Source organism: Panicum hallii, chromosome 6 (genome assembly GCF_002211085.1).
Source record: "Panicum hallii strain FIL2 chromosome 6, PHallii_v3.1, whole genome shotgun sequence".
Classification (NCBI taxonomy): domain Eukaryota; kingdom Viridiplantae; phylum Streptophyta; class Magnoliopsida; order Poales; family Poaceae; genus Panicum; species Panicum hallii.
In genome coordinates, this window is record NC_038047.1 from 38,780,321 (window position 1) to 38,797,507 (window position 17,187).

Here is a 17,187-nt window from a genome sequence, read left to right on the forward strand (position 1 = left end):
TCGCTGGGGAGACTTTCCAGCCAAGTCAACGGTGCAGGTTCCAAAGCCATCGGAAAGTAGACGACCTTGGTAGTGTTGGAGCCGCCAGCCACCTCAATGGCAGTAGAATAACAGCGGAGCCATTGCTGGGGGGCCTGCTTGCCGTCATACTTGGTAATGCCAATTGGCTTGAAACCCTCCGGGTACTTGTAGTTGTTGAATCTCGCAGTGAACGCGGGAAACGATCGCTGCAGTCAGCATCGTCGCGCTCGACTACCTCGCGCTCCCGTCGCCTCGAGTCGAGGACTGACCGGGCATCGCGCCCCTCATTGATCTTCTGACGAAGATCAGGTTGGTGACGTGGAGGATTGGGCTGCCTCGGGTTGTTTGCCGGAGGTGGCTGTCGCCTTCCACCGGTGATCTGGCTTCCACCCACGCCATCATTGTTGTTGCTGCGTTGGGGTCGCGGGCGATGACCCGTTGTTCGACTTGGGGCCTGGCTTCGGCTGTCTCCGACGTGTTCGTCCCTGACGAGCGATGCCGGAGCCTGCTGGTCCAACTGGACCCACGCCCGTTGGGCGTAGATTAGTGCTTGTCGGACGTTAGGGTCGTTGCTTCGCTCGAGTAGTGCTGTTACCCGAGCAATGTTGGCCACAGGAGTCCTGAAACCACGTTCATCTGCCGCGGCGAATTCGGCGTCGAGTTCGCGCTGTGCAGAACGTATGCGCTCGTTGGCGCGCCTTCTGCGAACCGCACGAGCTCTGTTCCTTGCACGTCGCGCGTCGCGCTCGGCGTCGTTCTCGTTCTCGGCTTCTGCGGTGTCTTCATCTTCCGATATGCCGTCAAGTGCGCCAATGGGGATGAGGGCGTCGTCGTCCCCTTCTTCCGCCATCAGGACTTGGCGAGTTGCGAGTTCTTCGGAAGGGGCTTCGACTAGCTCAGTCGAGCCCTCGGATATGGCAGCCAACGCCCTGCCCTCCTGAAAAGGCAAAGGCTCCAGATGGGCTACCAATCGGTCTTCATGTCCGAGTGAGTCGGACAAGTTCATCCCCCTCCAATGAACAATTCGTCCTTCGGAGGTGGTGGTGATCATCAGCCCGCAAGCGGCCAGGTGATCTTCAGCCTCCCGACATGCGATGGCCCCGGAACCTCCCGCCTGGAGCAAAGAGTTCAAGTCCTTTTCCAACGTGGAAAAAGGAACAGTAGAAACAGACGCTGCCTCGGTCTCCCTAGCAGAGTCAGAAAACGACAACTCGTCGAGATTATCGACAAAGTCGTCGAGCTTTGCGGCGAGTGTCTTTAGCTTGAAGGTGTCGTCGACGGTGTGCCGACGGGAACCGCCGGCGCCGTTGGCAACGCAGACCCACGAGCCAAAAACAAAGGTCGTGCCCTCAGGGAGCACGGGACTGGGGAACTTGAAAATCGCCATCGAGTTCTCCAGCGGATCTCTGATGCGCACCCCTACCTGGCGCGCCAGCTGTCGGGTTTTATCCGGCTGCCCACCAAGGGGTATACCCAAGGTGGTAGGTTTTAGGTTGGGATGCGCCGAGATCAGGAACTCGAAGGTGCAGACAACACAAGATTTAGACAGGTTCAGGCCGCAATATGCGTAATGCCCTACGTCCTGTATGATGGTTTGTATTGCCTTGGTGTTGATCTGGTGATCTTATCTTTTGAGGGGGTCCCTGCCCGCCCTTATATATCCGGGGGGACAGGGTTACATGAATCCTAGCCTGATACTAGCTTAGGAATCGTACTCAAGTACAACTCGAGTAGTTTCCTTCTGTATCGACTAGTTCTACTCCGCATGCGAGTAGAATACAACATAAATGAGGTACAGGACATGTCCTATCCCCTAGTCCAATACGGACTCCTTAATGTACACAGCCCCGTGGCTCCGGGTCTGACAAAGCTTGTGTGCATCCGTTCTTGGTGATCGGTTCTTGCTCAAGTGAAGGCCTTAGCTTGTTACTCTTGGTGATTGGCATCACCTAGGCGATCTTGGTGATCGAGGTGATTCTCGCGGAGCTTGCCAAGGATTGTGGGAGCCCGGAGAAGAAAATTGTACGTGGCTTGATCTCCACCACACCAGGATGGTGAACGGAGACTCTTAGTGAGCGCCCTCGTCTTGGTGACTTGGGAGGTGACAATACTCCTTGTGAGTGTCACAACGTGGATTAGGGGGGTGTGCCAACACATCGATACCACGGAAAAAAAATCCGGTTGTCCCTTATCCATTTTATTTATTCAAGCATTATCTTTTTTGCAAATATTTTCATGTGCTTGATTTAGGGATCATTGCTTTGCTCTACCTTGCTAGGCTTTACCTCTTTTTATCTTTCCTAGCTTGCGTAGGTTGTTTAGTTACCCGGTTGGTGAATTGGTGCCTTTCTAGTTTTGCATAGGTTAAGGTTGCTTTACCTTATTTTAAAAATTGAAAAAGGTCCAATTCACCCCCCTCTTGATCCATCGATCCTTTCAGAGCAGCGCCGCCGCCGCCTCCCGTGTTCCTGCGTTTGCGTGGGGTAGGCTGCGAGCTGGCTGTGCAAGGGGAAAGGGATGGGTCACTGTCTTCAGCGATGAATGGGCCGTATAGATGTTGGGATTAGGGTCTGCTTCTTGCCATCAGCTCGTTCGACTCGCGAGCCAATCATAAGACGAGCGAGCTATCGAGCCACGAGTATTTTAACTAATAGCGATCGGCAGTGGCGTTGAGCTAGCGTGCTAACAGTGTTGAAAATCCATCTTCCCTATTGGATTATTCACGACGCCAACTAGACATGTATCTAGTGGTGTTAAAAGCAGCAAAAGCAACCAGGCACACGTTTTTTTTTTTGAGATGGTCAGACACACAAATTGGTGCTTCCTCTCCTAGTCACTTCCTTTTTCTTTTCGTTTTTTTCTTTTTCTTTCTCTTTTTATTGTGGCCGTGCTCCCTTTCCAAAAGGGCCGTCTTTTCTCAGAGCGCGGTGTATGGGCCTCAGAATATCTTACTGCGCGCGGCTCCAGGCCTTGAAAACTCCGGGCCACGGCAACTCTTTGTAGTAGGGTCCATATCCCAATTTGAACCGGTAGCGGTATCGGCCCAAGCCCAAGAACGCCATTAATTTCCATTTCTTCCGTCACGTCCACCAGATCGGAATCCAGTCACGCGAATTCCCTGACCGGTCATCGTCGACTCGTCGTCCCATCCGGCTCCGGCTCCGGCGACCCCCTGCCCCTGCTCCTCCACCGCTGCCGCCCGCGGTCCGGCCGAGATGGGGAGCACCTCCTCCATGCTCACCCAGTACGACATCGAGGAGGTCCAGGACCACTGCAACCACGCCTGTGAGTCCGCTAGCTCTGGCGCCTGGCCCCCTTCTCCGATCTGGTCCGGTCTGATCTAATCTGATCTGATGCTTCGTGGCGACGGGCGCTAGTCTCGCAGCAGGAGATCGTGTCCCTGTACCAGCGCTTCTGCCAGCTCGACCGCAACGGCGGCGGCTTCGTCTCCGCCGACGAGTTCATGTCCGTCCCCGAGTTCGCGGTCAATCCACTCTCCCAGGTGCGCCCCCCTCCTACCACTGAACTCATCTCACGTCGGGCCGCTCTCCTCCATTTCAGCAATATCCTTGGTTTTGCCAAGTATGCTAGGGGCTAGGAAGCATGCTACATTGAGGGTTTTGGATGGTACAAGTGAATTGTGTGATCGAGGTCGTGTTGTTCCCTGATAAATTGCGATTGAAGGATGCTTTGTTTCTATCAGAGGCTCCTGCGGATGCTGGATGGGCTCAACTTCAAGGAGTTTGTGGCGTTTTTATCTGCGTTTAGCCCCCGCACAAGCCTGCAGCAAAAGATTGAATGTCGGTATCAGGTTCTTAAAATTCCCCATTAGCTTTATGTCCATATGTAGTGTGGATGTTCTCTCAAATCTGTTTTATGTCTGATTATGCTATTTTCTATCTGTAGTTATTTTCAGGGTTTATGACACTGACTGCAACGGGAAGGTTGCATTTGATGACATCTTGAGCATCTTGCGGGATCTGACGGGTTCGTTTATGACAGAGCAACAGAGACAGGTTTGTGCTTTGGATTTCTGGTGCCTTCTTGTGTATCACATGTTGTAGCAGAAAAAGTCTGGACCATTACAGCAAAATAATTAATAATCTTGACTTGATTCCACTTGCTGCTTGAATGGCTGGACATGCCACATGTTTTTCACATGTTGCTTTCAGCCAGCGGTTAAGGGGCCACAACCTTTGGGTGTGTCCATGTGAACTCTTGATTTTGTACAAAAATAGCATTCTTATGCTGTTGTCTACTCTTTAGTCATGATATTGGTGGATGCACTTCTTGCAATGGTATGAACTGCTAGTCTGCTAGATAGTTTTACCAGAGAAGTTATCTTGCCAAAACCAAATGCCTTTACAAGGAGTTCATCTGCAAATTATATTTGTCTTTCTCCCAAGGAAAAGGCACTGTTTTATCATTCATAATTGCCACCATGTGGCAGGTTATGTAGTATCCTGGAGTTAAGATTCATTGCTCTGGCCTACAGTAGGTTTGAAAATGTTTATTGTTCTAACAATTTGCTGATAGTTATTTAAGGACATTTTGGTCACTATGATTTTGGGCTATCACCCCACCTCTTCTCCCTCTGCTGTACTCCTTTCTGGATGTACTTATCTGAAAACACATCTTGTGCATTACAGAAAGTCTTGACTCATGTGTTAGAAGAAGCTGGCTACACAAAAGATTCACATTTCACTCTCCCAGACTTTATGAAGGTAAGCTCTTCCTCCTTTAGCAGCTAAATTTACTCAGTTATAAAAGTAATCACCATTCATAATCTACTTTGGGCATAAAAAATTACTTTCTGCATATCAGGTATATTATCTGTGTATCAGTTCGATTGATTAAACTTGAATTATGCTCGTAAGTTGATGGTTGTTAAAATTGAAATCTAACTGTGATCCTATTTCGTTATACTGAGTCATTCTTAATACCAAGTGTTATGACAACTTGGCAAGTATTGGAGTACATGATATTTCAAATCTGTTATTTGAAGGAGAGACACTTCTGTTGAAGAGCTCCTGTTTGTATTGCTATAAAATAACCAGCAACAGTCTACATATTACATTTAAAGCATAGGAGGCTTCAGAATATTTCTGAATAAGGATCTCAATATTGACAGTGGACAATGTAAAATCTGTACACTGCTTGTGAGCAAGTTAGAGCTGTCTCCTGAAATGTAAATTTTTCAGACAAGATTCATCTGATCCATTTCCTGCTAATTTCATACTGCTGAATCCATGCATGAAATGTTTCTATTATGGCACCTGCTGTCTGCAAATATCTTTATAACCAAATCTAGTCATAGAACCATCTGCCACCTGCTATTGTCCATTAGCTTATCTTAGTCAGATATTCACAGCACATACACAATTGCACATTATCCCTTGTTTTGCAGTATATCAAATAATTGAAATCGTCAAGCATAATCATATCACAAGGCTACTATGGAAGAAGGATATACTTACCATGTTATATTCTGAAATATATGAAGTAATTATCTATATTGTAAAGTCGTATCTTTGTTTTAAGGTACCTTGGAAATTCTGTACTATTCACTTATAAAGTTACGGCCCATCAATGTAGCCACCACCTGTATTACATTATTTCAGTTGAAAGGAAGCATCAAATTTTTTTCCTTGACAAACTTGTATTCCATTTTCAGATTCTTGGCAATTCTGAACTCAAGATGGAGGTCGAAGTTCCCATTGACTAATAACTTAATAAGTATCTGTATAGTTGTATCGTCATGCTGTTGCTCAGAGTGTGTTCATTTATGTTAGATTGGGATGATGGTTTATTTATATCCTTGTAACTCAAATCATGATCAGAGCTGTAATTAAGCATACATCTGTACTTGCTATTGGAGGTTTAGTTGACTCTGACATATGCTCCTTTCCACTTGTCTATGCCTCATGTGATGTTCCATATACCCTTACTGCCATAAGGTTCACTGCCAAATATGTCAACTTTTTCCCAGATAATAAAGGCATCAGTGAATATAGGGTTCTTATTAGTACTACTGCACAGTACTAGTTAATATCTTGCGAAAGGTCATAATCTGTATCATTTATTGTTAGGATTAATCTTGTATATATGTGTTGATTAACTCGCGGTGTGCCAAAGAAGAAACTGGAAACATGGTGACCATTTCAGATTTAATTGAAACATAACAATACTAAATTCATTCGGCCAGGGCGCACAAGGTGCCTGGTTGTTTATTCTCAGATATGCAGGACAACAGAAGTCAAAAATATTGCGTTGCATTTGTGCCTGTCATGGCCAACTTGAGGAAACCCTATAAAATGGTAGATTCTCTTCAAGAAAAATAGCTAGATTCTGGGTGGAGACTGATTTTCAGATAACCTCCAGATTCACATCCCAAAAATAAATCGCACCTTCCTGTCTTTCTCTCTCTCTTAAAAGGAGGCGTCCAATGTTTTCCGTGGCCTTCCTCTCTTTCAAGAGGAGGCGTCAATGTTTTCCCCTATTAATAGACAGTATCCTGATTACCTGCAAGTTCTTCCTCCCATGCAGGAAGGGATGGCAGAACTATTGGAGTTTAGCAAGGGAAACATCTTTAGCTCGTCGGTGTCAATCTTGGTAAGTTTGTAACTACTCTATTGTGCTTATACCTTTTCCAAGTTATGTCCAATGGATAGAAATGGCGAGCTCAAACAATTTATTCTTAATTGTTGCCAAAATCTCTTACCTTTTGTTGAAACTGACCAGACAATCTCTTGTGCAACAATGAACAATGTTGACCATTCAATCTGTATCACAATTCTTAGTTTGACATGTATTCTTGCATTTGCCATTGCTACCACCTTCACGGTTAGCGCAACTTCTGCTATTTGGTTTCAATGTGCCTTGATTCCTGGTAGCACCGTTTCATCCAGTATGCTTGCCTTCTAGAATGAGCTTGATTGTGCATCTCCAAATTATTGTTGGCACATTCATGGATCAGTAATTAGTTCCATGGCAGAAGATCCTTACCCACCATGTTGTAATACATAGTTTCTAAGTTTTTTTTCAATATCTGTGCGTTGGTCTCCTGGCCAAAAGGATTGGTGCTTCTGTTAGCAGACAAAACTTAGGCCATGAAAATTTTCATTTTATCAGCAAGCAGTTTAACCTAACCAATTGTTTTTTCCTTTTGATTCCATTATGGTTGTACCTTTCTCTGCTTGTCATCAAGAGATAATAATTAGTAAAGGAAAATTCAGACCTGGTGTCTAATCTGCACTGAAGTTTGTAGATTATGGGTATCACAGGAATACATGTAAGTAAAACATAGAATAATGTTATATTGAAGTAAGAGTAAAGATTAAGTTGTAACTAGGATTGAGATCAGGACCTACACATATGTTAAATTGGCATATATAGTTTGCATACAGGACCTGTCATGTTTAGCACTTGAAGTGATGGTAGAAGGCCAAGTGCCAATTGGTTGAAGCTTCAAGAGATGTTATGTTGGAAGGATTGTCAAGCTTTTTCAATTGCATTGATGTGTAAATGATATATGGTCGTCTATTAGATAAAAAAATAATTGCTTCTGGCTAGGATGGAAAATGACAATTTCATGAAAAACAAGATACTGTGTGGGAAGCTGTATGAGGGGCATATAAGATTCCTAGATAATAGAGTACATTGTAGAATATTGGTGATACATACATTCCTGTTCTGAAGTTTTACCACTGCTCATGCTTTTGTAAGGTAGTAAGACAGAATTTCTTGAGGACTATTTACTTTTCTGGAACTCATAAATTTCTGAAGGATTCAAATGCAATCCTCTGTTGAAGTTTCAATTATTGAAACACTGGAATGTCTTGTTCTTCTCCTCTCGAATTTGCAATTATCAAATGATAGAGAGAACTCATAAAGCTAATTATGCCCATGTTCTAGTGCCTGTTTCTTGATAATATTAATTTAATATCTCCTCGTAAGAAGTGAATGAGGTATTCTCCATGCATAGGATTAGTCAACTCATACTTCTTATCCTAGTTTTCTGGTAGTACATCTTCGAGAAATCAGAACGCTGATTGAAGTTTACTTAAATGGTACAGGTCAAATAGATGGATACAGATTTCCATGTTAACACAAATGACGAACATTGAACATCAATCGGGGCCTTTTACCAAGATGGAAGAAAACGATACTGTTCAATTACAGAGAGCAATATTCGCCCAGTACATTATGATGAAAAAGTTATTTATGGAGCTAGAAGTGGAAAGAGAAGCTTCAGCTACCGCTGCAAGTGCTGCCATGTCAATGATTCGAAAGCTTCAGAAAGAGAAGGATGCAGAGAGGATGGAAGCATGGCAGTACAAAAGAATAGCTGAGGAAAAGATGAACCACACTGACGGAGCACTGGAGATTCTAAAGGAGGTGATGGAGCTAAAGGAATTGGAGATCTCGTATCTGAGGAACCAACTGCGGGCGTATAAACACAAGCTATTAGATGCTGGCATTGATGATTCTGACATTGCTGATGAGAAAATAGTTAATAATATACCTTCTTTTGAAAGCAAGAACATGGAGAATCTTTGTCATAAGATCAGAAGGAATTTCTCTTTGCCAACTTTGCGGTTGAATAAACTATATACTGATATGGACATCAACAAAAGTGGTGGAGTACAATCAGCAAGGAGCAGACCGAGTGACGATGGATGGGAGCATATTTCAACAGATGGTATGGCTTTAGAGCCCAAGAAAAGCTTGTCAACAGTTGTCAACAGTACAGAAAAGCAAACTGAAGAACCGAAACCTCCAAGCAGTGGTGAAGCTTTACATGACTCTCAGCCATTGGAAGAGTCTTCATGTTGTTCCTCGTTCTCAGTGAGTCATCAGACAGATATATTAAGTGAACAGGTCAGGGAAGATTTGGAATCCACGGTGAACCATGATAGACCCAAGGAGTCTTATTTAGGTACTGAAATGGGTGAACTAGCAGTTCATCCTCTAAGTGGAGTTGACCCGCTCAAAATTCCAGAAAGAAGCAATGTGACGACTGATTCCTCATGTACTGGAAGTGAAATACTTACAGAGGAATCAGAACTGTCTCCCTCGGTTGCTGCCAAAGGGCGAGGGCCACGTGGTCTATCCAGGTTCGCTGCAACAAGAAAAATTGGATCCATGAATAATGTTGATAGACATGCCCGTCGAAGCTCCGGGAGTCAGACACCGCGAGCTGGTGTTGAGAGAACCAGATCAAGGCTAAAGCGGGTGCAAAGTGAAAAGATGGTTGAGCTAGGTGACCCTAAAACTAACAAGGAGCAGATCATAATGCTGAAGGAGGTATACGAGCAGCTTGGCATGATAGAGTCACACATGCGACCTTCTGGTTCTCAGGAAAGCCCCCGAAATGACACATCATTAGATTCTGTTATGGAGGTATTTCTATTAAGCCTACTTTATGGACATTTTTTGAGCTCTTTTGAGATAACTTGCATCACTCAAGTGCAATATCATATTACTGTTGAGGTCATTGAATAAACTAAGTTGATCATCATTTCTTGAATGTCATAATTAGTAGTAAATACAACAATATCTTTGACTAAAATCAGAGTACATCCATAAATTATCTTCAATGATCCCAGCACTGCTCTGTGCTGCTTTTGACATGGTGTAGACTTCACCAGGAACTGCTCAATGTAATGCTATGCACCATTTAGAGCCAATGATCCTAGATCGCGTTCTCTTCTACTCAGTAAAGTTTATGTTGACCGCCACTGTTTCATCTGCTTGTGCCCACGTAGAACAAAAAATAGTAAATGAGACATGAGATTCTCATGAAGTAATAAGCATGGAGCCTACACACTTGCATTTGTTGCCTTTTCTTGTATAGAGCTACCTTCTCTAATAATGCAAAACTTTTGCAACAGGCGGCTTTGTCCTTCTCCATATAACCATGTCAGGCTTGTGCCATCTGAAGCATGTCTTTGAGGCCATCTGGTGGCAATTTAAGTTTCTGAATCTGGCGGCACATTACCGCATACTTCACAATTTTGCAAGGGATAGCAAAAACAAAGGCGAGCCCTTTTCTGTTTAAATATCTCCTTCACCAACGCAGTACAGTGAAAACTGGGGAATGTGTGGGCACAGTTCACATTGTTAAATCTAACGCCATCCCAAAAGTGCGTATGTTGTAAGGTTGTTCACTTGTTTGCGCAGGCATTTGCCTGTTCGATTGCATCTGATGTGTATATAGATGAAGGCAAGGAAGATAAAGGGCGGGGTGTGGAGAAGGGCAGGTGCAGGATTGGCTGCAGGTATCCTTTGCTGCACTGAGTACTCATTCACACAGTGGCATCCCCCTGCCTGAACATCTCAGTTAGTTACTTCCAGGGCCTGAAGTGCCCTAAACACACGTCATGAAAGAAATTCGTGATTTGGCTAAGACATGTATCTGCGTCGTCGTCAAATTCCAAATAAAAACTTGGTCTTGACACAGTAACAAAAAAGAGAAATCAGACCTAGCCGAGTCTTTCTTGGCAACAAGGGGGCTTTAAGGCTTTCTTGACAAATCAGAGTATCTGGAGACATGCCCAAAAGGTTCCCTCAGAGACCACCGTACAATGTCAGCACAGCAGCAATTCCTAAGGACCTGCCTGAACCTTCTCTGTGCACACGTCGAATGGTGGATCTGTTGGTCCAGAAGTTGGTTCCGCAGGTTCTGTTCTCTCAACCTAGGACCACTACGCGTGGCTTAGCTATTTTCGTAAGCAACAGCTACCCCTAAGCTGTGTAGAAGGCATCATGCCATCATCGATGCAACCCAAAGCTCAAAGAATATACTAGTATTCTGAATCATAAATCACCAAGCTGGAATATTGCTGAAGGCATGCAAAAACTTTGTCACCTATCATTTCAATCATCCTCCTGTCCAGGCCTACTGCTGCCTTTGCCTCCAAGCTCCAGCTGGTCCTTGAATTCTCCAGGTACACCAAGCCGTTGTTCCCATCGCCGTTTCACGCGGACTGATGCGTGTCGTGCTAGATGAGAACAAAGACATTTGTTCCTCTCAGACAAAACATCTCTAAATAAAAAGGAAACGGCAAAAGTCAACTGATTGGACATGGATCAGTCGCATGGTAATTGCGTTTAGCCTGAAGGTCACACACACACACACACACACAATCACACATGGGCGTTTCATGCACGAGGGAACTGGGCCAGGCCGGTCACCTAAAACTGACAGAATTTTTTCCGCTGATGACCAGTGGCGATGGGATTCAATGCAAGGATCTCATTCTCTCTGCGGCTCCGTGTGATGGGCGCACGCGACGATATGCCTGTATGCAACGCACCTGGCATGGGCGGCTGGCCGGCGGGACGAGCAACCGCCAACCGCGAACCAGCAAAGACTTTCTCCAGTTCGGCTGGAGCTGGCCGCGACATGCCGTGTGGCATGGCGATAGGATAGACCCCTTCTGAGCTACTCAGAGTTCTGCTCGATCAAGTAGTGTTCGGTCCGGACCAAACCGACCGGCATCATGGTCTCAGAGTTTGGGGGTGTGGCTCCGTGCCATCAACAGCATAGTGACTCGGGTGATGGGGCGCCATGGCATAAGTTTTTTTTTGCTTCGTCAGGAGTGCGTTGTGCTGTCAGGCGCCCGAAGCTAGAACAGGCACAGGATGGCTGTTTCGATGTCAAAGTTCTGCAGGTCGAATTGCTCCAGCAATACAGTTTTTTTTTTTGACCACATGCTCGAGCAATACAGATACAGTTAAGGTCATGATCTGCAGTCTCTTGCTGCGAACCTAACTGAATTCCATAGTTGGTGCTGGTTAGGGGTTACTGATAAATACAAGTGGCTATGACTTTTGACGTCAAAAAGTTCTGTTGGGGGTTGATCGGATCTGCCATAAAGTTGCGCCCATGATGTCACAAGGTCCCTGCACATTTATTGGCTTATTTTGTTTAGAACGTTTAAGGGATTTTTGAAAGGAAAAACTATGTTTCTTCCATCTCTCTTTCTTATCCACTTACATTTCCAGCTAGGGAATAAAGTATGAACTGCCTGAAGCATGTAGAGGGGGATAAACAACGAGTGCACGAAGGTGAAAGAAGATGTTGACCATGAGAAAGAGATGACTAGAAATAGGCCCGCCAAACCTGAGACCGTAGCATTCTCTTCTTCTATTCTTGTGCTTTCCGAGGTCCACTGAGGCTGGCCGCAGGTTACTGATACCACCATGTCCTTCCCATGAGCACCTGGTCAGCTCCTGTTGAAGAGCACTAGGAGAAAAGGCTCGCCGGGATCCCACGCAAAGATTGCCAAACTGGGCGCACCTTTTATTCATTTTTTTATTTCTGTTCTTTATATCCCCTTCGTTTTCTGTATCAAAATGAAAAAAAAATGTGCAGGGTCAACCATTCATATCAGAGATCAAGACCTTAAGCCAGTCGTCACGTTCAGAAATGAGCTGCTTTCAGGCATCACCGGAACTGGAAGTGACAACCGAAAAGCATTGGAATTTACGATTGGTCAGAAAGACCGATGCTGCAACGCGTGCCAAAACTTCCCCGGCGCGCGTGAAAAATGAGAACTCGGCTGCGCAGCTAATGCTTGCTTGAGCGGCAGTAATCGGCCTCGCAGACTTGCTTGGAAAACAGTCGCCCCCAATCGTGAAATTCTGCATCAACTTTGACATCTGAAAAATTCTGAATCGAGTAGCAGCGCCTTTCCGTTCTGCGTCTGGGCACGGCACGGGCCTTCCATCTTGGACCCCGGTAACCCGGGTGCGTGGCGGCACTCAAGGTTTGACCTCGCCGGTCAAGGCTGAGCGAGTGGCCGGATCTGTGGGATCGGCAGCTCGCAATCTTCAGTTTTGCACGCCGAGTCAGCTCATGCTCTTGGCGCTCAGAGCTCTGCTGCCGGGTTCGGGCATACCGGCTGCAGAACCATTCGCTTACCGTTTGTTCAGTCAACAACGGTTCTGATTTCTTTCTTCTTTTTTTGGTCAGTTTTTCTCCCGAGTCCCAACCATGGAAAACTTTTTGCTTCTACCTTGGCAGTTGGCACGGGATCGACGGCGACGTCGTCCCTGTACTGTGCTGCGCCACACGAAGTCAAACCAAAACCCCGCCCAAAACTGACAAATGCTGTGCACGCACGGACGAGCTCGATCGGTGGTTCAGAGTTGGGTGCTGGTACCGGGGCACGTCAGAGCTCTGGGGGCCCGGCGGGCGGCGACCTGGCACCGGAGGTTGACACGGCAAGTAAAACCCGATGAGATGGCGCCAATGTCGCCACGAGATCCGGCTGGAAGCCCAGCCAATGCGGCCGTGCGGTAACTAGCGAGCAGCGACCGACAAAGGGAAGCGGCCGGTCGCGGCAGCGGCGCAGCGCGAGCCGCGAGCAGAGCCAAGGAGAAGCGGGCAGAGGAGGTAGAGAGCAGCTGCCGGCTCCCTGTTTCTCACTTCAACCAGGGCCCGACTCGTGCTGCCGCCGCATCACCTCGGTCAGCTGCGCGTCTTTAAAAACCCCTCGGGTTTCCACCTTTGGGCAGCTAGCTAGCGGCGGCCTCACCTCGCGACTGGCCGGCCACCCCGCGCGGCGCGACACCTCTTTGCGATGGCCAAGCCCCGGAGGAGCGCCGCCGCCACCGACGGGGATCCCAGCGCCGCTGCGGGCCTCCGCGGGGAGCCGGCGCCGAAGCGGGCGCGGAGGAAGAGCGGGCCGCGGGAGAGCCCCTCGCAGCGCAGCTCCGCGTACCGCGGCGTCACACGGTAAGCAAACCACGCCCAGCCGGCTCGGCTCTGCTCTCCCGTGCACTTTCCCTTGCCTGGCGGGCAGCGCGGCTCACCGTCACCGATCGGCGCAGGCACCGGTGGACGGGGCGGTTCGAGGCGCACCTCTGGGACAAGGACGCCCGCGGCGGGTCGCGGGGCAAGAAGGGCAAGCAAGGTTGGTGCCCGACCGCTGATCTCTTCGCGATTTCCTCTTCATGTGTTCTTCCCTGTTCGCGGCGACTGACCTCTCTCTCCTTCCGCATGCCGTCGCTCGGTGCTTCTTCCGCGCGTCCGAGCAGTTTATCTCGGTGAGCAACCTCCTCGATTTCTCAGCACGAAACGGCGCCGCCGGCCACGGCCGTGTCCTGGCGCCATTGGGGCCGGTTCTCATCTGACTCTTCCTCCGTTTTCCTCGGCGGCGTTCGCAGGCGCGTACGACGACGAGGACGCGGCGGCGCGCGCGCACGACCTGGCGGCGCTCAAGTACTGGGGCCCCGGCACCGTCCTCAACTTCCCGGTACGCGTGCGGCCCGTCTCGATCGATTCACAAACCAGAGTAGCTCGACTTCTCCCTGTACCGTGCGCAAAGCCGCCGCCGAATCGAGCTCTGAATCCTGAAACCGGCCCGCGCGCCGGGAATTGCCCTGCAGCTGCACGGCTACGACGAGGAGCTCAGGGAGATGGATGGGCAGCCGCGGGAGGAGTACATCGGGTCGCTGCGCCGCCGGAGCAGCGGGTTCTCCAGAGGGGTCTCCAAGTACAGAGGCGTCGCGAGGTACCCAGTGCCGCCACCGGCAATGCTTCGAGACCGTGCCGGTCGCTGAACTGATGAGGACGCGCCGGTGGTTAACCCAGAGCTGAGCTGACACGTTCCTGCTCTTGCCCCCGCAGGCATCACCACAACGGGAGGTGGGAGGCGAGGATCGGGCGCGTGCTGGGCAACAAGTACCTGTACCTGGGCACGTACGGTGAGCACGCGTTCCCCCCTGACGAGAATATATTCCCGCCGTGTGAGTCAGCATGGGTTATCCAAAAGGCGGCCGGCTGGTGTCGTTAGTAGATAGGTGGCTTTCATGGTTTCAGAAATGAACGGGTTTTGTTTTTGATGAGAGGGGAAAAATGCATAAAGAACTTGAGATGCAGAGATGCTCCTTCCACGCATTCTGAAACTTTGCTGATGTGTTTCCCTGTTCGTTTTTAGCTGGGTATACTGAAGTCAAAAGGTACGATCTTTACTGGGGACGTGTCCAGAGTAACCAGAATGTTTTAAGTCTGAAACTGGTTTAAAGTGGATTCGATGGCTCACTTTAGTCACTAACAAGCCGTTACAGTTTTCAGCTGTATCTGAACTTCGAAGTGTTGAGATTTTGTGAAGAATAAAGACTTTATTACGGCTTAACTTAATTACTCTTCCATTTGCACGATTGTACGTGGCCAGCAACGCAAGAGGAGGCGGCGGTGGCGTACGACATCGCGGCGATCGAGCACCGGGGGCTCAACGCCGTCACCAACTTCGACATCGGCCACTACGTCAGCCACTGGCAGCGGCACCGCCATGGCGCCGTCGACGGCGGCCTCGGCGCGACGGACGCCGCCCCGCTCATCCCGTTCCAGCTCCCACTCCCGGACGACGACTCGCCCGAGCGCCCCGCCGCCGTCGGACTCGACGAAACAACGGGCGCCGCGGACTTCCACGATGGCGACGGCCACCCGCAGCGCCAAACCGCCGCGTGTCCCTTTCTCGGCGACGGCGCGCAGCCTGCTGACCAGGCGGGACCGCCGGCTCGTCACGCCGCACCCACGCCGTCGGCGCTCGACCTGCTGCTGCAGTCGTCCAAGTTCAAGGAGATGATGGAGCAGGTTTCAGCCGCGGCGGCGTCGGCATCGTCGTCGTCGTCGTCTTCGCCTTCGCCACAGCCGCCGTTGTCGCCGCAGCGGCAGCCTGAGATCATCGGCGGCACGCCGGCTCCGTGCGGCTTCCCGGATGACGTGCAGACGTTCTTCGACTTGGAGAACGAGGACGCCATGGGCTTCACCTTCGCAGAGGTTGACACGTTCCTATTCGGGGACCTCGGCGAGTACGCGGCGCCCATGTTCCAGTACTGCGACCTGGACGTCTGGTCTGCATTGGACGGCTAGCGTTAATACACCTTTTTTTTCTTTTATAAAGATTCTTATATAGGATGAGAAAGGGTTACCAAGAGATCAAGGGTAGAGAATTAGTTCTTTCTAGTAATTCTCAAAATTTTGTTCCAAATATCTCGAGGCGTTCAAAAATTCACATAAAGAAACTATAAATGATTGACATTAATATGTCATACATTTTTGTATTGTTCAAATACTTTTTCCACCACACCTCTTATGTAGCAATCCCTTAAAAATTGTTTTCAGACAAGTGACACTTGCGATAGAGAGGTTAGGGCACATGGTTACTATGTGGGTTCTGGCGCTCTTTGAACAAGAGGTAGTACCGTGAGATTTCCTCCGTTTTAAATTGTAGGTTATTTTAATTTTTTTAGGTATATAGTATTTATTATACATCTAAAAAATATCTAGATACACAGTAAAGATTATGTATCTAGAAAAATTAAAACAACGTATAATTTGGAATGGATGTAGTAGACTTTAGAGCGAGATGCCACGACCAACAAAGCCATATGCAATAAATTGACAAGGGAATGAGCTATTCAGGGGCAGATATTACTACTGCGTGGAGAAGCATAAGGGAAAAGAAAAGAACAATCAAATTTTGATTAAATGGACGACATTGACCAACCAGTAAGATGCAAAAAAAAAAATCAGAAATCTGAGATAAATAATCACCCCCTTTTCATATCATCAAAGTACCCATTATCCCAAATTGTTTTCGGTTTCTGTTGATCTAGAATATAGACGTTTTTTATGCCATTAATTGTTAGCTCGTATGACTTTTATATGAACCGTGTAACTCAACATTTGGCCATCCATAAGAAATTCTCGGGCCATTGACTGGAATCGACGAGACGACTATACATCTTCCAGTGTTTGAGATGCGTGCAGTGGCTAGGAACGGATGAGATTAAAGTGGAGCGGGAGAGCTGGTTCACCGTGCACTGATTTGAGATAAGGAGCTGGACATATGTCAACCTGTGGTTTGCCATGATGGATGACTAGTTGGACAGATTCTTTTTTGGATTTGAATCTTTTATTTCAATTTTCTTTCCAACCGTAAATGGGTTTTGAATTCCTTTTGAACCTTCGTTGCTTAGAATTTATACTACAAAACAAGATTCAATATAAATATATTTTAACTTTTTCAATTTGTCTTTGAAAATTAACATTGGAAATACAACGCTTCAACATCTTGAATATACATGTTCAACACTTTCGATTTACAACTTCAACATTTTAACATAAATGTTTAATTAGAATATTAGAAT

The 17,187-nt window shown here is 47.6% G+C and overlaps 3 protein-coding genes across 3 annotated transcripts; all 3 read left to right on the forward strand.

Moving 5' to 3' along the window:
- Positions 1-3,105: 3,105 nt before the first annotated feature.
- On the forward strand, positions 3,106-5,933 carry LOC112897162 (calcineurin subunit B-like). Its single transcript, XM_025965382.1, has 6 exons — positions 3,106-3,306; positions 3,399-3,523; positions 3,725-3,821; positions 3,928-4,037; positions 4,671-4,745; positions 5,696-5,933. Exons 1-6 carry the CDS (start codon positions 3,237-3,239, stop codon positions 5,744-5,746), a joined length of 528 nt encoding a protein of 175 aa, XP_025821167.1. The 5' UTR covers positions 3,106-3,236; the 3' UTR covers positions 5,747-5,933.
- A 359-nt stretch (positions 5,934-6,292) lies between these two features.
- LOC112897742 lies at positions 6,293-10,487 on the forward strand. The gene is made up of 3 exons (XM_025966136.1): positions 6,293-6,633; positions 8,097-9,423; positions 9,915-10,487. Exons 1-3 carry the CDS (start codon positions 6,467-6,469, stop codon positions 9,936-9,938), a joined length of 1,518 nt encoding a protein of 505 aa, XP_025821921.1. The 5' UTR covers positions 6,293-6,466; the 3' UTR covers positions 9,939-10,487.
- Positions 10,488-13,451: 2,964 nt separating this feature from the next.
- On the forward strand, positions 13,452-16,086 carry LOC112896349 (AP2-like ethylene-responsive transcription factor At2g41710). The gene is made up of 7 exons (XM_025964290.1): positions 13,452-13,765; positions 13,861-13,943; positions 14,068-14,076; positions 14,197-14,285; positions 14,419-14,543; positions 14,660-14,736; positions 15,207-16,086. The coding sequence occupies exons 1-7, from the start codon at positions 13,611-13,613 to the stop codon at positions 15,905-15,907; spliced, it is 1,239 nt and encodes a 412-aa protein (XP_025820075.1). The 5' UTR covers positions 13,452-13,610; the 3' UTR covers positions 15,908-16,086.
- Positions 16,087-17,187: the final 1,101 nt, after the last annotated feature.